Source organism: Halyomorpha halys, unplaced genomic scaffold, assembly GCF_000696795.3.
Source record: "Halyomorpha halys isolate HHAL.00 unplaced genomic scaffold, Hhal_1.1 Scaffold494.1, whole genome shotgun sequence".
Classification (NCBI taxonomy): Eukaryota; Metazoa; Arthropoda; class Insecta; order Hemiptera; family Pentatomidae; genus Halyomorpha; species Halyomorpha halys.
The window spans coordinates 1005964-1027341 of record NW_027110283.1 but is presented as its reverse complement, the minus strand read 5'-3'; the positions used below and the strand labels follow the sequence as shown (position 1 = coordinate 1027341).

Below are 21378 nucleotides of genomic sequence, written 5' to 3'. Positions count from 1 at the left end.
AATGTTTGAAGTACCACCAATGGGTGGTTCCTTCCCAAGATTTTCAAGTGTATATGAAACATACTACATATTTACTTGTTGTATTATTTTGTACAGTTGTAAATTACAATAAATAAATAATAAAAAAAAAAAAAGAAGAAGTTAATTTGTATTGTACTGCTCTAGATTATAAATTTTATAAGCCTCAATAGTGCCCTAATATTCAGTAGTGTTATAAATGTTACTAACTCACATCTCATTTTGGCACAGACCGATAGATATTATCTGGTCGGCCATATTGGATGTAATTTTTGGAATAAATAAATAAATAAAAATAAACCGCTAAAGTTAATTATATGATTTTAAATAATATATAATATCTTAAAATATTCAGTTTTAAACTAGAGTTAATTAATAATTCCGAAAGTTAGGACAACTCCTTAATCAGTTCAAACTAGGAGATGAGAACTCATATCTATCGGGAGTTCTAAATCAATACTAACTGAGAACAAGCGTCTTTTTGTGCATTTGTGTGAAAAACAAGCACCCGCCCAGATGACCAAAAATTCAGGGCAACCTATACCTTCCAATCTAAATGACCTCTGTACAAACATGGCCATACACCAATTTTTTTTAGTTTGGCAGATGTGTAGCAGGTCTTTTAGAGAAACAGATTTATATGCAGACTAGACTAGAATCTCCTTAAAATACATTAATACATTTGTGCCATGACATATTTTTGACTGAGACAAATTCAATGATTTGTAGCCCTGTTAGTTTACGTAATTCTTTATTCAATAATGAAGGACTGTATGGAAGATTCTTACCGGAAGAAGTAGAATTATTTCCTAGCTTTATTCAATCACTTGAATAAATATCTATGTGGATTAAGGAAGTCTCAAATGTTATATTTTAATTATTATTTTCTTAATGTACCTATATTCTATTAGGATATTCAAATAAACTATAACTAATTAAAAGTAAACTATTTATACTAATACTCTAGTTATACAATATGTTGTTTTAGTATCCTCTATTTTATTATGTAATAGAAATAGGACTTTTAATTAATCCACAACTAACTAGATCATGTAACCCTTATCATTAATTAATTAGAATTATTATATATCTTCTAATTTATGTTGTACGCTCGTTATGGCCACCGCTTCACTAATTTGTTCAAGGAATCAACGTTGTGATTGTTTATCCCAGCATCCTTGTCTGAACCATCCCGCACTAAATTAGTTTTCAATTATGTACGGGTATATACAAAAAATTTACCCCACACTTTTTGGTAAGACTAGAAGTGGCCCCCATTCCTGTGGGATATCACGTTTATAAGCAACTTTGTCCTGGTTACTAAAAATTATATCAGATCAACAGCAACAACCGTTTGAGTTTGCAATATAATGGGGTAACGCAGATAAGAAAAGTATTGGAGAGCTTCATAATGTTTGATCCGATACTATTCAATGATCCGGTAAGTATCAAAATTAGAATTGGGGAAATCTTGGATAGATGTAAGGAATTTGTCAAAGATAAAGACCTCCTATTATTACGAGAATCGACTCATAACCCGTGGTACGGTAAGTTTCAGTCCGCATAAATATATTTTAGACCCACTGAAGCTATGTCATGCATGTTATGGAACGACATTGGAGGAATATTTCCATTTCTTAACAAACTGCCCCGCATATCATGAAAACCGAATCCGATACATGCCAAAACTAAGCTATATTAACCTAAACCAGTTGTCTGTATCCTCACATTCGGATCTTAAATTTCTTTTCATATATGTAACACTAAGCCTTATACTTAGAGCAGGATGCCACCTATCTTCATGATAAGATGTATTGTTTTTGTTTCTATATAATTATATAAATGATATAATATATAATTATTATATATTATAACATTATATAATTATTATATATTATATCATTTATATAATTATATAAATGATATAATATATAATAATTATATAATGTTATAATATATAATAATTATATAAATCATTTTTAATTCATTATTTGGGTATACCGTTTTGATTTTTATTATTATTATATGAAATATATATTGAAGGGAAAGTATTACGATCGTCAACAATATCGAATATATATTGTATTTAATTTATGAACATAAACTGAAATTATGTATTTAAGGTAGGTATATGCCTTTGATGCCACAGCAATGTTTTCACTAAAATCGATGTAGCATAAGTCAAATATTATAATTTTTTACTTAATCAATCTTACCCTTTTTTATATTTTTCTCAAAAAAGCCTCTTAAAATTTTGACTAAAATCGTTATATCAGCGAAATATCCTAATTCAAATAGTCTAGCAGTGTTTAAATGACGAATCAACTCTGTGTGTTTTTGGTGATCATAAAATGGGTAACTATAAACTGAGAAAATAATTTGATAACTAACTAAAGGTAGAATGAGGAGATATATATTTATTTTATGGGTGAAATCTAATTTCCGAAAATGATAAAAGCGAGATAGATGTACGATATACAGTTGAAAATCCAAAGATTTTAGATAAATTGATACTTAGCATATAAAGTCATAGACGGTATTGAATAAATATTTATTTATTTACAATAATTTTGGGCTTTTTAATCACTGATGTAATTTTTAAATTTTTTTAAAGATATAAATTATTTAGAAACAAAAACAATTTTGTTATCTAAATAATATGTCAATATTTGTTGAATAAAATAATATGTAGTTGGAAAATTAATAGGTGATGGCGAGTACGTACAAAAATAAAATTTCTGTTCCAATACAAGTTTTTTAAACTAACGGCGCACGATCTGTGCTTTTTTCCGTACTTATCAAATAGTTTTTTAATTTTACCTTTTTTTTTTTTTTTTAATTTAGCCTAACTTATAAGAGTTTATGCTTTAATCTGTCAACTCAGAGATTCATTTGGAAAATCATTTCGGGATTATTTATCAAAATATAAATAAGAGATTATTATAAAGATAACTGTTCTGAAACGAGCGCGGATTAAATGAAGTTGAAAATCAATGAATAAATGTTCAAAATTTTATAAATTGATGTTTTCATGTTTCCATGATTGGCAAGTTATGACAATAGTCAGTTTTCACTTTCACTTACCTGTATATGAAATGTATAGTAAGAGAAATATGGTGATTAGAGTAAAAATTATCTAATATTACTGTCGAATCCCACCCTCTACTTACAGTTACGTATGCCCAAATGTATTTTCACTTACTCTATAATTGGAAAACAGCTAATTCGAATTAGGCCAAAAATGAAAGAAAGTGGGATGGGGTAAATTGGCTAGCATCAATTATAATTAACAATTCCATCTTCTATTATTGCATGCACAAAGAATTTTATTTGGTCTAATTTTAAAAACGGCTCGTTCCCTAATTAACTAAATTAATTACATTGTAATTACAAGTACATTGTACATTGTAATTTTGTTACATTTGTACATTGTAATTACAAGTAATTACATTGTACTTGTAAATTAATTACATTAATTACCTATACTTCAAGATAATAGCGTAAAATGCTATTATCTTGAAGTATAGGTAATTATATACGCTATAAAGATGAATGTTATAATATTTGTAAGTACCGGCTACCTTTTTTTTTTCTATTGAGAACTACATTTCTCCTAGGTCTTTTAAAAAGAACGTAGGAATTTGTTAAACATTTTATCTTTTGAAATATTTTTAGATATTGTGTAAGCAACGTGTTATTAGAGTTTCAGCAGCTTAGCAATGTTTTGAGATTATTAGCGCCTTTACACGCGAAATGTTTTACAAGTCTCAGAATCTGCGAGGCCAAATGTTAAGGTCGCAACTTTAAAATATTTGTAGCAGAAACTAGTCGTTAGGAATTATCGTTCAGTTTCTGACCTCCTTATCACCGCCCATGGGTCGCCCTTTTGTTTCGTAAGGTTTATCGTATTCTCCTTTGCTGAAAAATCAATAAATAATAATATTTAAATAAAATAGGTGAATATATTTTTAAGAAATCATTCATAGACAGAATGACTAGTAACTATTATAAATCGATTCAGAGTAGTTGATCCAAGTGATGTTGCTTAACCATTTTATAATGAAAATATTTTTTGTATGTAAATTCTAAAATTATTGCATTGTCGAAAAAAAAAATTAATAAAATAACTTTTTACCTAGCTCCAGTAACAGTAATTTTTGTTTTACAAAATATGCAGTTGAATGGAGTTCGTATCCCGCTAAAATTTCTCACATCTAAAGTATTCTAGGTTGATCAAATAAAAATAATTTTATTTAGGAAAAAAAAACGATCAATATATGACCAGTAGATGTTCAGTGATGTTTAGATCCATAATATATATAATTCACCTCAAAATGTGAGGTTGGCCTAGAAAGCATTAGCCCAAGATAGGCAGATCTGTAGAAGGCTGGTTCGGGCGGCCGAAGATCTATAACGTCTGTAGAACCAACCGAAAAAAATAAAATAACAATATTTCAGGGGTTTGTTGCTACTTTTATATGCTATATTTAAAAATATAGAATATTTTCATTAAGTTTATAAAAAAAATCCTTTGACAAGTTGTAAAATGTCAATCAAATTCACAGATTTGCACATTTGATATTTTTATTTAATTTACAATATTTAAAGGACGTAAAATTAACATTTTTTTCAGTTGTCTATAGACTTTATAGCATGGTTAAGCAATTGACGAGACTTAACATAGTCAAATCGAGAAATATTTAAAAAGTGACTAAAATTGAAAGAATGGCGTGAAACCCGCCACTCCCGCCCTTTTTTTTGTACCCCCCTGACGAAATAAGTAATTTAATACATACACATAGGTAGTTATGTATATGTATATCTGGTAGTTTGTAATTCCTTCGATTGCTTTGTTGCATTTTTACTCACTCCCGCCTTTCGCGGTAGCCGTTCTTATCTGACTTTTGAAACAGACACTTATAGTGAGTATGTTGGTCAAACGACATGTCACAAACTCATAGAAGGAGATTATAAACGAACAAGAAGGCAATCCTTCTCGGCCGCCCCGTCCCACTAAAACCCCCTTTTTTCCTTACTCTCCGTTATTATTGTATTCATTTAATATATACATTCATATAACAGGGAAATGGTATACATAGACCTGTGAAATATTGCCTTGAAGCAAATATTACATTATAAAGTTAGTTGCAGGATCCAATTAAGGTAGTTAGAAACACGTAGCTAACGCCAGTGGATTATTCGAACGGGGAGGGACGTTCCACTGAACTATGGGGGTTTTAGTTCAGTGGAACGTCCCTTATCACCTTGGCCTTAGCGGCGGTCCTTTATCACTTTTGAAACATTTACTTAAAAAGGGAAGAGGAGACTTAACATAGTTAAATCGAGCAATATCTAAAAATTGGCTAAAATTGAAAAAAAAAAAAAAAAAAAAAACGGCCTGAAGAAAAACGGATTTGAAAAAATTGTTACTAAACTATTCTTTGCATTAATCTCCAACTTAGTACAATTCGCAATAGCTGTTTTCTAAATATAGGCTTGTAAAGGAAAATGTTTGCGTATTCGTTTGCGAAATTAGTGTATTGAATCGAATAAAACTGGTATAGAATTATCTATTTATCAACCCGCACAAACCTCAAAAATTGTATCAAAATCGGGTTAAAGGTAGTAGGTGTTTTGATTGTCAGATGGATGTTGACTATAGACTCGTTTAAAATTCGTTCCTTAAAGGTCTAAAACGTAAAATTTAATTGATGTGGGAATTTTTTCCCTTTTACTGCATGAATACAAAGCGGGTTTATTTTTCTTGGTCTCCGGAGTTTTGTTTTTTTCTCTACCTATAATTAAACAACACAGGGACTATAATTAAACAATAAATTAATAAATTCAGTAATGACATTTAATTGAGATATCGGTTATAGAGGAGAAGGGAGAAAGGCTATATTTTGACGGGAGAGAAACGGATCGTCTTTCATCTCCTAGTGACCTTGACATTTCCAGTTTCGGTGATTAACTTCTGGTGACGTGAATAACGGGGAAGTGAAAAAAAAATCACCTTGAACTCGTAACAGATACCTAATTATGCATTTTTTTTTTTTGATAAATACTTGTTTTGGTGTTCTTGGATTGTTTTCATTCTTCACTAATCTCTATCATACCTGTGGTTTACGAGACAGGTGCGCGAGAATTTCCATATTGTTTTATCTAATTTCTTCTCGTCCTAGAGTTGAGGAAAAACTCAGGATTCACCTCAATTTTTTATTACTTTAATGAAAATGATATGTAGTTATTGGTAAAAATTGATGACTCTGCCAAACATAGTCAGGGAGAATAAAAAATGGCAGCAGTATCAAAACGTACCAAAAAATTAATTTTTCATTTTAGCTCCATCTATAAACAACTTCATAGCACATTATTTAAAGTAGAGTAAATTTGCTTAAATGAGCACTGATAGAATTTTTTTACGTTCAATAGTTCTCGAGATAAATTTTTTCAAAAAGTATTATTTTTTCTAATCAACAATAAATCAATATTTTGCGAATTTATTTTGGCAAATATCATGAAAACTATTACTCTTACGAATGACGTACCGATATCGATTAGCTTTCAATTGAGAAATAGTCCGGAGTTGAGTAAATGGTTTCATGATATTCGCCAAAATGAATTGAGACAGGGAAATGGAAAAGGCAGTAAGTGCCAGCCAGACATACCAGCAATGAGATTTTGACAGGATAACGATGAAAAAATCAGCGCCAATCCAGTGGCAACCGCTGGAAGTTCTTATTTTCAACGGTTTAGTTCCTTGAGTTGTTATTTGTTGATAATTTTCGAACAAAAATTGAGGCCAGCAACCCGTTTCTTTCTTTTTTCTCGAAACTAGTTTTTTGGCACACACCTTTTCCATTTCCATGCCTCGATTCTGCTTGTTCAGAAATAACTTTTGGTTCATGGAAAATTATATCTTTGGAACTATTAGACGTACAGAAGCCTATTAAAACCCAAATTAATGGTGTTGAATGTTCTGTAATCCAGGTCATAACATTTATCTTCGTAGGTATAATATGGCTTATCAAAATTCATTTCGGAGCATAAATATAAAATAAATTGTCATTAGTTTTTGGTGGGAATTAACCAACGCTTTAATAAACACCAAACTGAAATACATGCCATATAAATAGCTACTAATGAAAATCTAAAGAAGTGCTCTAAAGGGAAAACTATTTACATTTATCAGATAACCCAGCGACAAAAATAAAGCAAACAGTATTTGTTGAAGGGTAATGTGAATTTTTACCTAAAACTGGCAAAGAATGAGTGGAGGAGAATAGAAAATCTCCTAACGGGCCATTTTCAATTAGAATATAATGGATTCCATAAAATAGATGAAAATAGATTCCATAAGATTACCATTCCAGATTAAGATTTCACATGTGCTTAGAGGATAAAGAAAATGAACATTCTTCGTGATATGAAGGCATTGTCTTTACAGATTACAATACCTAAATTAGATAATAATTAAACCTGAAGACTTTATTTGAAATAAACCCCAAGGTTTCATTATAAGATTCAAATTCCTATAGGATTACTAGACATGTAAGGGCTAACTCATAAATATTTCAAATGGGTGGAGTTGAGGTAGGGTTTCTATTTGTTGAGTTACAAAAAAAAAAAATGGTGGGAATTTTGGACGTTGGAAGGATATAAGGATGCCATCTACCACTTAAAAAATTTGAAAATTCAAAAATTTAGTAAATTTATCAATTTACTCTAAATTTGTACTATTACTAAATTTATCATTAGTAAATAAATTTATTCAATGAGCTTCCTCTCTTTGACGAAATTAAAGTATGTGCATAATAATATTTATTGGAAGATGATAGTTGAACGTATGAAGTAGATTGTAGGAAGGTAGTCCGGATGGCGGTCAATAAAGGTATCAAAATAGTAGAAGAAAACTATTTATTGTTAATTAACGTTTCGTCCCACTTTGCAGGGCCATATGAGATAATTTTTGAAGTAAGATATTACATACAGTATAGAGAGAGAGACTAAAAAAGTTTATATAAATACATTGATATACAAATAAAGTTTTTAAATAAAAGTAGAAATATTACAAATATCTGTATATCTCATCTGAACAATGGGAGGAGTAGTGGTATAATAAATAAAGTGAAAATTAGAACAATAGATGGATAAAAATAGTATGAAGTAAAACTGTGATAAGTAATAGTAATAAGTAAGATTTGTACACCAACGTAATGTCCACACCACGTCCAAAAGATTGTCGACTACGCATTACTTTTTATAGTATAGAATTCTATCACACCTGGCTGTATATAATAGTAATTGGTTTCTAGTCCTCCGATATGTACTCTTCCTTAAATTGTTATTTCTTTTATATATTTTATAAACAAGACAAAAAATTATTATTATTTTTCCTTTTTAACATATTTTCTCTGTAATTTTATTTTAATGTTTTGTCAGTTCTTACAATGTTTGTATCTTGTTTTTCATTTAGTCCTGACGAAGCCCCGCAAAGTGTGACGAAACGTTGGATACAATAAATAGTTTTATATAATAGAATTTTTTAGTTTCGATTCATTGAAACACTGCTTTTAAATTAGTTTAAAGAATTATTTTTGAAACAACAGCTAGATTGCACCTTCTAAATTCCCAGTCGTTATGATCTTGTTTCATAATACAAATAGCCAACCACTAACTAGGGCTGGGGTGAAGACATCGATGAGAAGCTAGTTAGGCAAGGTCTGCAGAGGTCTTGGGGTCGCAGATGAACTCGCTTTTCTTTTGTCATTAAAGAAGATTGGCGTTTGATTCTTCTACAGTGCAAGAAGATGTATGGACTTCTTAATGTAAGAATTTTCATAAATTATATTATTGACAAATCTTAAACAGGAAGTGCAATAAAAGATAAGTGAACCTCATTGTTGAATGACTTCTCGGTAAAATCTGAGTGACAGTCCAAATGATTGAGTACTTTGCAACCGTATTTTCGTTGATTAATTGTTCAAGTCCCCGGGTTCAACTCCTGGGTTATTGAATTCAAAATAACTTTGATATTAGAGTATTGCTATAAAATTACTATTATTTTACATATATATATAAAAAATATTTTTTTCTCAGCATCATTGACACATACTACTCATTGACTGTTCAAAAATAATTCCTGACACCTGCAGATATGTATAGAACTGAAGAAAAGTAAACAAGTTAGTTATGTTTTATTATGTAGTGTAAAGTAAATATGTGTATCATGGTTTCATATTGTTTACATGTTTTAGTATCAACTCTAAAAAAGCATTTTTTTAACATGACATCATCCCCTAATCGAACATGGGGGAGGAAACAGGTAGGTTAAATGTAATTGTCTCTGACATCTTTGTGGGGTTCTCGAGCATTTTAACATACGGAATCTTCCAGAATAGAGAATATTTGTAGAAGATCTTGTATTCAAAAATGTTTTGGTTTCAAATAATAATTTAAAAAGTGGTACTATACTTACTCTTAGTAATTTTCTTTAATAATCGAAAATAATTTTACTTTTCTAATAATTTTAACGTTTTGTTAAAAAAAAATCGTTTTTTTTTTCTTTCTTAAAACTACTGAATTAGTTGAAAATTTTTGGAGTTATTTTTAGTAGAACAAATATTTTAAAAAATGTTAATGTATACTATTTTAAATGTATCAGACGAATTTTCGCAATTCTCTAATTGAGCTTATTCTGCGAAACTCTATTCTGATTTAGAAAATTCTAATTGAAAATATTAAAAAACTTTATTATGTTGTGTTATAAAGAAATAGCTTTTCAACTTTTTAATTATTTAGTTATGCCGCTGTTTCGAATTATTGATGTAGTCCACTAACTACATTATATTTCATATTAAAACATGTAATATTGTAAATGTTTCATAGTTAAATACTTTAAAATCTTTTTTGTCATATAATGTGATATGATAGAGCTTATTTATCAACTAAAAATTCAACATATTGAAAAAATCCAAACAATTTATAAATATTTTGAATTATTTACCCTTTACCTTATATATTTGTTTCATATCAATCTCTTTATCTGGAATTTTGTCATTATTTTAATTTTTTTTTATCTCTTATTTTTTATATTTATACTATAATTTTTTTTAATACTGTACTTATTATTCGTTTTTATATAGTTAACAGAACATATGTTTAATTATATTTACATAAACAATTATTTACGTATTTCACTCACCCTACGTCATATTGGACTGAATCCACTATCTTTATTATTTTGCTAAAAGGTACTTGGATAATAAAAAAGTGAAAAGTACAAACGGTTATTTTCTTGAAAACCAACACCATAATAAAGGAAGAAGATTTCCTTTGTAAAATTTAAAGTATGAAAAATGTTTGAAAAAGAAAGTAGACAAAAAATTAAGTCTTTTTTTGTGTTATCATTCTATCTAACTTTATTATTAATAATATTATTTTTTAACATAATAAAAACCATATTCTACAAAGTAGTAAAAGTATAATAATTATATAAGTTTGATGAGCTGGATACTGAAATTATTTCGGTTACAGTAGCCCCAGGCTTTAAGGTAACCTTAATAAAGATAGGATCTATTCAGAATCTAGAGCAGGAGGTACTTTCACTAACTTTACGTCTTTATATACGTAATACCGTCTTTATATAAAGTTGTATAGTGAGTATACATATAAATAGAATTTATAAATACTGCACTAAAAATAAAGTGGCTGTGATCCACTGTAATAGGAACGGGGGATTGACCGCATGCATACCAGGCAGCACTTATCGAACCTGTCGAATCTTTAGAGTGGTTAGCCAGTATACATCGATTAAAACATCATGTATACATAAAAAATGTATATCCGCTTCCTCTTTATTTTTAATGCTTTAAGTCCCAAGTATGAACGATAAATTGACAAGCAGAAAATGTGATAAAAGCATAAAAACATGTCTTGAAAAGAAGTAGGAAGAAAATAACCACAATGACACCTCCTTCGAAGACTTCTTATCCATCGGAATATTCTCTAATCAGAAGATTATTGAGATTTGTCATAATAAAAGGCTCTTTTACAGACCCGTGTAAGGGGATTGATTAGTGGTTGAAGCACAGTGCTCACCACATTATCTTTTAAGTAACCCTCAAGGTCGAAAATCTAGCAAATCTACTTGTGCTTCGCCTCTTAGGTTATTAAATTATAAGGATCGTGAATCTAAAAAATCCCACACTTTCTTATTTATAAACCAGGGGATACGTGGTTGCATAACACGGCGTTGCTTTAATAGGGTACATCTCTAAAAGAAAAAGATTCTTTATTTTATTTTAAATTAAACATTAATCGATTACTTTCTCTGCAGGGGTCTTTCCAACTTAACTGTGCATTATCCCAAATTAATTCCAGTTTACAGAATATGTCAAATAAAAAATATATTTTTGATTTGTCAGATTTACCGGTCTTGAAGATAAGTAAAATAGTAGATTTTTTTTTAATATAAATTACAACAATTTTTTTTATTAAGTAATTTAAGTGCTATTTAATAATACTAGGATTCTTATTGAAAGTTGAACACAGTTTATATTCCACAATATTATAGATAAATATGTCGAATTAAGTTGTTAGACAAAGGAACATAATGAATAGTTCTATAGAGAACCAAGATAAGAAGAAGAGATAAAAAAAAGTAACCAAGTGCTTCTTCTTGGGTCCTGAACTCTTTTCAGGTCATAAAATTCTAAGAGTTATTAAAATTTTGGCTTGTCACATTCTTGCTCGAAGCCACTATGATGTTATAATGCATACCACATGTAATCGTAAATTACAGAAATAACCCCGTATGTACCCCTATTAAAGCAAAGTCGTTATATGCAACCACATATCCCCTTTTTAATTCACGATCCTTTTGATTTAATAACAAAAGAAGTCAAGCACAAGTAGAGCTGCCAGATTTTCGAATTTGAGGTTTACTTTCGATATATTGTGGTCAGCACTCTGTATCAAACACTGGTTAATATCCTCACGCGGGTATTAAAGAGCCGTTAATTAAGACAAATCTCCATAATCTTCTGATAAGAGAATATTCAGTTGGTGTTGAATAAGAAGTCTTCGGAGGAGGTGGATATTTTCTTCCTCCTACTTTTTAAGATTATAGAAACATATGAAATCAACCTTACAACTAACTGCATCGAAATCGTTATAGCAAGGTTTAGAAAGAAGTATAGTTGATTATTTATCCTAAATTAACTCTAATGACATCGGTTTTTGGTCCTAATTTGTCTTCTCCTAAGCATCCATACTAGTTTAATGAAAACCGGGCCATGAATTTATATAGCTCCGCCCTTGCGGAGAAAGAAAAATTGGAATCAGCCGGTGTAGGATGGGGCCTTCAATATATATATATATATCTCTTAACTTAAAGAGACCCAAAAAAGGTTAATTGCTTCTTTAAAACGTTTAACAACCGGCCACCAAATATTAAGCAGAGAAGATACACAGAATTAAAAAAAATTCTGAAGATCAAAAAAACGTTTAGTGCTATAATCAGAAAGAAGGATATAATGGTAATTGACTAAGTAAACTTCTTTAGATGATTTTATTTTTAGCGTGTAAATGAATATGATAATTTAGCGGATAAATTAGAAAGCTAGCCTACGGTAGCCATTGAATGAAGGTCAGGCGGCCTTTTTATTTTCACACTATGAAACATGCACTAACGGGATTATAGGAAATTGCTAGGCGAGCGATATTGCGGTTTATTGGGTGCGCTGCAGTATGCAATTTATTATGGGAGATAAGCATCTCGGCAAGCATCAGTGTAAGTACTTTCTTAGTAAAGTTTAAAGATGTTAGTATTAGTATTAGAATGAAATGTGTGGCTTTAACCTATAACATTGGAATACATACTGGAAGAAAACCCCTCATACCAATGATCTAGCACGGCTTTAAATAAAAATTGCTCTCCCATGGCTGCTACCGTGTTGAGCTGTATGATAGTTGCTGTCATGGCAGTACTTTCGCTTTGATAGCCGAGGGAGTTAAGGCGTTACGAGTTAAGGTAACCTTAGCTACCTCGTAACTACAACAGCGCCGGTTCGAATTCAGGCTTGGGGTGACTTTTATTTTATGACGGTCCCACGGAATGAAAACTTAACCCCCCTTCCTCCCTCTGATTACCTGTATATATCCCTCGTATATTAGAAATGACTAGGTAGGGGGTTAGACATAAAAATGTTGATGGTATACATAGCGTTAATGCAGCTACTGTCACTGTAAAACCAGTTAACACGGTGAAACTTTATAGCCGCGGCAGGAACTGTCGTGCCTACTGCATGATTCGTATAATAGTTTCTAACATGATAACATTTACTGTCATGACAATACTTTCGCACAAGATATAGTGCGATATCTGACCGTACACATTGCATTATTTAAGCTACTTCCATGACATTACTGTCGCTCTTGGTATATCGTGATGTAGGTACAGTTACGATCATGAGAACACCTACTCCCATGACAGTACTAAAGGACTAGATATAGCGTAATAAACGTCAGTATCTGAAGAGGTTGTGAATCTACTATCACTTAAGGCCCATTTATAAATGATTTTTTTTTTTTTATTATAACTTATTTTATTGAACAAAAAATAACATTAGTGGCCGCTGCATGTAAGATAACCTATAACTGCTCAGTTGCTCAGAGGTGCAAAAAGGTTGAGGACTCCTGGTACAAACCCTTCCTCAAATTGAACAATACGTTTTCTTCAGGTCCCTTCAACCCGTTTACCACCAACCCCACACACCCTGAGATTAGCGCGTCTGAACTCTTCAGTCATAGACGTTAGTATAGATCTTAGTGCTGTTTAGGACAAGGTCACTTGCCGGATTCGGATCCCAAACGGTCCATTCACCAATAACGTTTTATTAACATATTCATAACGTTCACTTACTCAGAGATGCTATCTCTTTCCTCAAATCATATTGATTTTACCAGTAGTAGGATCAATGAATTGACAATCTTTGAGGGGCCTTACGATTGGGACTTTGGATGCCCTGTTTTTATTTCTGTTAATATTCTTATTTATACTTTTTTTTTTCATTTACTTATTAATTTATTTTTACTACAAACGCTGTATTGAACAAGCTACAATAAAAGAAGAGTTGGTATATATTGCAATAATAGTTCGGGCAAGTTTTTTCCAAAGACAATGCCTTCTCAACAGGTTCATTCCTAACTGATACAGCTCTAACTGATATAGATGAAGCTATTCTAGATATTGCTAGATTTATTTTTCAACTACACGCAAACTAATTGCCTTTATTTGTTATTTTTGTTCTTTCTGATAGATATTAGTTTAAAAGACTATAAATCAAAACAGGAGATCAATAATGGCCTCGCAAAATGTTCCATTGTTCCTGTAAAAGTCGAGTAGGGTCGGAATACAAACCTGAACAGATAGTTAAGTCAAGATTAATGTATTCTTTGAATCATGAGTCATTGCTCTCGGTTGAAGGGTATGACGTCAGTAATTGCGTCATTACTGAGTAAAAGAAATGTATTCTGCATGTATTAAATTATTTATTTTCTAAAGATTGCTAGTGTTATTAACTAAAGGATTAAATTAATATTTCAGTTATGCAGTTAGGAAGAATGCACATAACGCGAGATTATGAATCTTGATATTGTGAGAAGTTTAGAAGTAAAAATAATTGAAAAAGCAGGATCTAATTGAAATAAATGCTATAAAATTTTAGTTATATGAATTAATCATAAATTATTATATAATCTCTATTTAAAAGGAATGTGAAGGCATCTCCTCTCCAGGTTACAGGTCACGCATAACTGTATTGAATAACGTTTAAATGGCTTTCTTTTATTCTTATAATTGGGTTTATTTTTATGTTATAGTGCAAGCTGCTAATGCACACTTTTAAGCTTTAGCCCTGAGTAAGGCTCACCTTGGTCACCAAAGTAAATAAAACCACAACTATTATTTTTGACCATTCTATTGATTGGTGATTACCTCCCCCCCCACCCAAAAAAAAAAAATTATTTTAAATTAAAAAATCAACTATCTGTATACATTGAAGAAGAGAGATATGATCATTTATTGTATATAACCTCTTAAGTTTTATTAATCAAATGGTATCCTTGATAACTCTCAACACTCTTTATTATATCAATAGTCCAACGTTTCGGCCATCCTCAAGCACAATCTTAAATATAAATTCACACCTCACTTCAAAATGTTTTACAGACTATTTTGCCCAGGTCATCAAATAAAAGTCAAAATAACCCTATTTTTTTTTTTAAACTTCATTAAATTTTAAAGCTTTAATTTTAGGTTGAAACTACACTATCCACTATTAGATGAACAAACTAAACAAAGAATTTGTGTGAATTTGTATTTAAGATTGTGCTTGAGGATGGCCAAAACGTTGGACTATTGATATAATAAAGAGTGTTGAGACTTAACAAGGGTACCATTTGATTTATTTAATTAGCTACGCCTAGAATTAATCCATTAAATCCAGGACAAGAAACGTGGGATGTGAGTACTTGGAACTCCACGGTCTGTCGCCCAATAATAATAATATGATTAAAAAAAATCTCTTCAGGACTTATCTTCTTATAAAATAATTTTCTTAACTTCTCATTGTTTTGATTTAAAAGGCGTGATAGATGTTATAGAGTTTTTGATTTAAATTGTTAAGTTTTGATTTTAGTATTGATGCGTCTATTATTGATAATCAATATAAAAATATATAGAACATTATTTCAATATAGAAACAGAGACTTGGATTCGGTGGGATAAACAATCTACAAAACTTGAAGAAATAAGGATTCTATTAAGTATCGAGTTACACAAACCCACTATTAAGATTCAATAAATTATTCATTATAAAAACCAAAACTAAAGAAAGAGAACAGTATAATAAAAACGAGATATAAGGTTTTTTTTTTGTTTTGTTTTTTCGATCCTCTAAAACAGAAATAAAAAGTGAATTAATAAGTGCATTACTGTGAAAAAGAAAAGTAATTCGTGTTGGGTCTTACCTTTTACTACCTTTGGTATTTTAAGGTTACCTGAGATATAAGGTGGCTCGGAACAAGTGTTTAAAAAATTTTCTCAGATTGTTTTTGATAAGGGCAAAATTCTTTTTCTAAATTTATAGGACAACTCAATCTGAAAGCAAACCTGAACCAGTTCAAAAGAGAAAGTGGAATCATACTTTTGAAAAAATAAAATCAATTTTATAAGACATTACAGTTGTAGCTACGTAATGTATGCGATATAAATTTATGTGAAAAAAATAACCATTAATTTCATATCCAGTATCATTTGTTAGTCAAGTTATTTCTTCTTCATCTAATAACACTTGGTTGGAGGGAGAGGAAAAACAGCTGAAATCTTATTAAAAATAAATTATTACAAGTATTAGCATAAAATGTTTGAGCTATTGAAAAAGAAATTATAAAATAGATTAAATGAATCAGCATTATTACTTCAACTTACCCACATTAAAAGCATATAGTGAGTGAAACCATTACCATTGTGAAAAATATCAGATAGGTTTTACCCTCATTGAAATAGTCTGACAGGGCTTAAATAACGATTTTTCAAAGAATCTTCTCTAAAGTACTTTTAATTTTTTTTATTTAAAATAAATAACCAGTTTTTATTTTTGGCAGTACTAAATAATGGATAAATACAAAATATTAAACAAATTTATGAATAACTAAAGAAGATAAAAGGAAAAATTTGAAGTAAAACTAATGAAAATAGAATCGGGAAATATTGGTACATGTAAGTAAAAACCGAGACAGCCCGTTCTCTCCCGTTTTGATGACAATTTTATTATATTTTGTTATCCTGTTTATTTTTGGGAGAAAAAGTTAATATTCGTTATTTCCATCGCGAGAATCCTAAATATGTATTTTTTTAACGATAGAAAAATAAAAAAGATATGGAAAATCAAAATAATAGCAATAACTATTTACAGAACATGAGCCCGCCAATTTAAACAAAACTTGGGGACGTATAAAGGGTCTTTAGTGAAAGTTATGTGTTGTCAATCTTTGGTGACTCTTTCTATATTTTTATAATCATCAATCTTATCACTAGTTACATTGTCATTTTTATATCCATATATTATATCTATTTATTTATTTCGTTTTTAGGGGTTACATATAAATAGAATCAGTCCATTCAGTTCAGTGTGATTGCGAAAATAAAAAAAATTAAATAAGTATATGTCATCAAATATTTATATTGAAAAATGAATGTAATATAATATTAATAAACATGATTGAAATTTTATATCTTTTCGTTATTTAACTATAATTTTATAATTTCATGGTTTTAAGTTCATTGTATGTAGATTACAAGTAAGGTCAAAAGAATTTATAAACTTACAGCCTGGCTCAGCTACCGGTGTAAGTGTCGATGTTTTTTTTTTATTTATTTATTTTTTTTTTTATTTTATTTATTTATTGATATTTACAACTGTATAAAAAAATACAACCAGTAAATTTGATCATAATGACATAATGATATGATACAGGATGTAGAGAAACTACCCAGTAGTAGAACTCTAAAAACAGTTTACAATATAAGGTCACGAGGCCATCTTCTTTTCAGGCGCCTCGGAGGATTGCCAGGAATGGAAGAGGAAGCAAGGTTAGAAACGAATGGGTTTGGGTGGTTAGGGAGTTTATTATGGAAGGAATAATATCGGGTTGGGGCTAGATCGGTTACATAAGGAACATTTAGGTCTTTATGGATGGTTTTATTAGTAACAAAATAAGGAGCATTGAGGATTTTACGAAGGATTTTGGATTGTAAAGATTGGATACGAGAGGAATTCGAAGGTTTAGTGGAGCCCCAAAGCTCAACTCCGTATGTCCAGATGGGCCTTATTATTGTCATGTAGATCAGTCTTTTGTAATGAGTTGGAAGTTTAGACCGTTTGTCTAGTAAGTGCTGTAATAGTCGGAATCTACGTGCAGTTTCCTGTCTTTTCAGTCTTGTGTGAGGATTCCAGGTTAGTCGTTTGTCAAGATGTAGTCCAAGATAACGAATCTGTTCTACAGGGGTAAGAGAGTGTCGATGTTGAAAGTCAAATAGTGACGGAGTTCATTGGACTGAACAATTCCAATAACACCACAAATCAAAATTGATAAATGTTTGGTAATATCAATTATTTAAACTCAATACCTCTGGTGTATTGTCGATATTAGCCATAATAAAAAAAAAAAACTTAAGAATAATAACAATTTTTTAAAAAAATTCAAATATCGATACATGTGCTTTCTCTATTTTATAAATATGTAGTTCAAATAACAAAGAAAAGAAGTTGACAAACAAGAAATAAATAAATAAAAACAATTAATTTATAATTCTGTTTAATTAGAGTATTACCTTAAATTGTATAAATTATATATGATATTCATCTATAAAAATAATATGGTAGATATATAATTATGGGCTAAAATAAATTAAGACACTTTAACAAAAAAAATGTTATTCGTCTTGAGAATAGCTCTTAGTAACAGAAATATAGAAGTGAAAAAAATAAATCATAATCTTATACTTCGTGACCTAATTGGCTCGTATTTCAATTACAAAAGAACCATGGTACCAAAAAACAAAAAATTAAATTCGAAAAATACAAATAATCAACTAATAAAAATATTATTGCAACAAAAAATATAATAATTATTATAAAATTTTAAAAACGAGGTTTTATAGAATCAAAATTGTAGAAAGTTTGAAGTTAAAGTACTATTAGCAAACCATGTTCAATAGAAACAGCTTGAGATTAATTTAACTAACTTTAAAAGCTATAAAACTCTTGGCTGGGAACCTGAATTAATTATAATATATTAAATAAACCGCTTTTATTTACTTTTAAAAAAAATTAATTAGTTTCCATTTGATGCCAAACTTTTTTGTATAGATTTTCATATTTGCTGGTGATTCTTTATATATATTTTTTTAAATTATAATATCTTATTATTATTATTATTATTATTATTATTATTATTATTTATTTATTACTTATGCTTAACAAAAATTATCATTGCTTATTAAATCATTATAATCGTTTGGTTTGTTCTACTGACCTAGTAACCGTATATCAGTGCATTTTAGAAAAATTACAAGTCGTAAAAATATTGCAGGGAATGTTTACATAAAATTTTTTATTTTACATAAAAAAGAGACTCTCTATTAATTTCATTAAATGTTTCGTATAATTGCGAATAAGCTAGTTCGTTGGTTATTTAATTTACTAATTGGCCGAATTTCATATTTAAATGTTATAGTACAGTTAAAATAAATAATTTTAATTTGGTATCATCGAGGTTTTTTAAAAGTGTCATATGTACACATTTAACTATACTGAGTTTTGTTGCATTTGAACGAGTTTTTCTTTGAAAAGCCCAAAAATATCCAATTGAATATGTAATATAACTAATTAAAAATCCAAAATGACCAGTCAATTGAAGATAATGGTAATTAAGAATTGGGGGGGGGGCTAGAGTATTTTGTATTATAAAATTGTAAATAATTACTAGCAAGAATGATGTTTCTAATACATACGGTTTAAGTTTTAATTGATAAAAATATCTTCAACAAATTATAATAAATCCAGACAACACATAATTATTTCGTTACGATGATTATCTAATTGTAACATCAACATTAAAAGTCTTGATTTATTTTAACAATATCTAGGTTGAGAAATAAATAATAAATGAAAATTATATTAAACATAAATAAAAACTTACTGTTAATTGGTATTTTTCTACTTTTCTTGCACTACATGGGATTCAGACTTAAATTAATTTTATTTTATATTTATTGAGTTCCTTTTTAAAAATATATTTAGTAACTAACTATTTCATTTTATAAAAAATAACTATTAGATGCTTTTATTTACTAATTAAAACAATTAAACTAGCTGCAATAAATTTTGTTTATATTTCAGATTTTTTAAGAAATTTAATTTAATATTTTATCTACATTAGACGAGCCATTTAAAGCAAAAGTAAATAAAATTTATTTTCATATCAAATAATTATTAAATTGATTATTAAGTAAAACCAAAAAAGTTTTTTAAAAATTACAAGTAACTGACAATCATGAATGAGGTTGTTTATTCGTACGATGAAATGTGAAGTTAATGAAAATATCTTCAACGGATAATAATAAATTAAAGCATACGTAATTATTTCGAGAAGATGATTATCTAATGATCACATCATCATTAAAATATATGGTTTATTTCAGCTATATCTAGATTTAATGCAGTATAACACAACAGCAATAAAAAAATATTATTAATTGGAATTTTCCAACTTTTCTTGCACTATTTCAGAATTTATTTTATAAATTTTTTAGAAAATATTGACCAAAAGTAGTTAATAAAAATGAATCCTTCGATACCTTACTTACAAATCAAAGCAAATGGACTAGTTTGTAATATTTAGATTTTTCTTTTTATTTTATTGATTTAATATTTGATATACATTAAATAATCATAATAAATCGATAAGTATACGCAGGACAGTTCTGGAAAGTAGTTAAATGTAATAAAAACTTTTTTCTTAAATTATAAATAACTGACATGCACAAACGATATTTCTGATTCGTACGATTAAATATGTAATTAGTAAAAAATATTTCTAGCAAATTAAAATGAATTTCTATGTATGTAATTATTTCGATAGACTACCTGCTAGAGAGAGGAGGAAGAGCGAGAGAAGTGAATTGGCACACATGGCTGAAGGTGCGGCTGCACTGACCAGAAGCTGGGCCTCGCGATGGGGGGTGGGGGTCTCTTCTCTTCTCTACGGGTAGTCGGGGGTTGGGGTATCGATAGTACACGGTCCAGTCGATTAGTAGGCAAATGTATCGAGTTGCATCAGGGTCAGTTTAGTTCCGGTTTATTTATCTTAATCATGAATGATGAAACTGAATGAAATCTCGCTTTCGTTCAGTTCTTAAAACGCGTATATATTAAAATTTTCCTTTAAACAGATATGATTTTTAATTATGTGTTTATTGCATCTTAACAGCACAAATCCGTGTGATTAAAACAGTACTAATAGAAAAACGTATTCAAAGTTAGCTATCATTGATTCCAAAATATAATAATATGCACGTGGGAAAAAAAATCTAAGATTATAACTGCAACTAAACAGCAATGATAAAATAAACTTTATTTAAGAATTAACATGAAGTAAATAATAACCTCAAGTTAATTTAAATTAAGAAGATATCTTCTTCTTTACTTCTTTTAAATCATCGTGTTGCATTTAAGACTCACCAAGACAGGCAGTGTATTACCTGGGTAGGCATTAAGTTGGTCGTGAAATTGT

The 21378-nt window shown here is 29.5% G+C and overlaps 1 protein-coding gene across 1 annotated transcript in view; it reads right to left on the bottom strand.

The window, feature by feature from the left end:
• The window catches only part of LOC106683565 (uncharacterized), a 63180-nt gene extending 42354 nt beyond the window's left edge, over positions 1-20826 (bottom strand). The window contains exon 1 of the mRNA XM_014425108.2: positions 20733-20826. Within this exon, the coding sequence (XP_014280594.1) occupies positions 20733-20778 (46 nt within the window). The 5' untranslated portion in view covers positions 20779-20826. The remainder of the gene's footprint in view (positions 1-20732) is intronic.
• Positions 20827-21378: the final 552 nt, after the last annotated feature.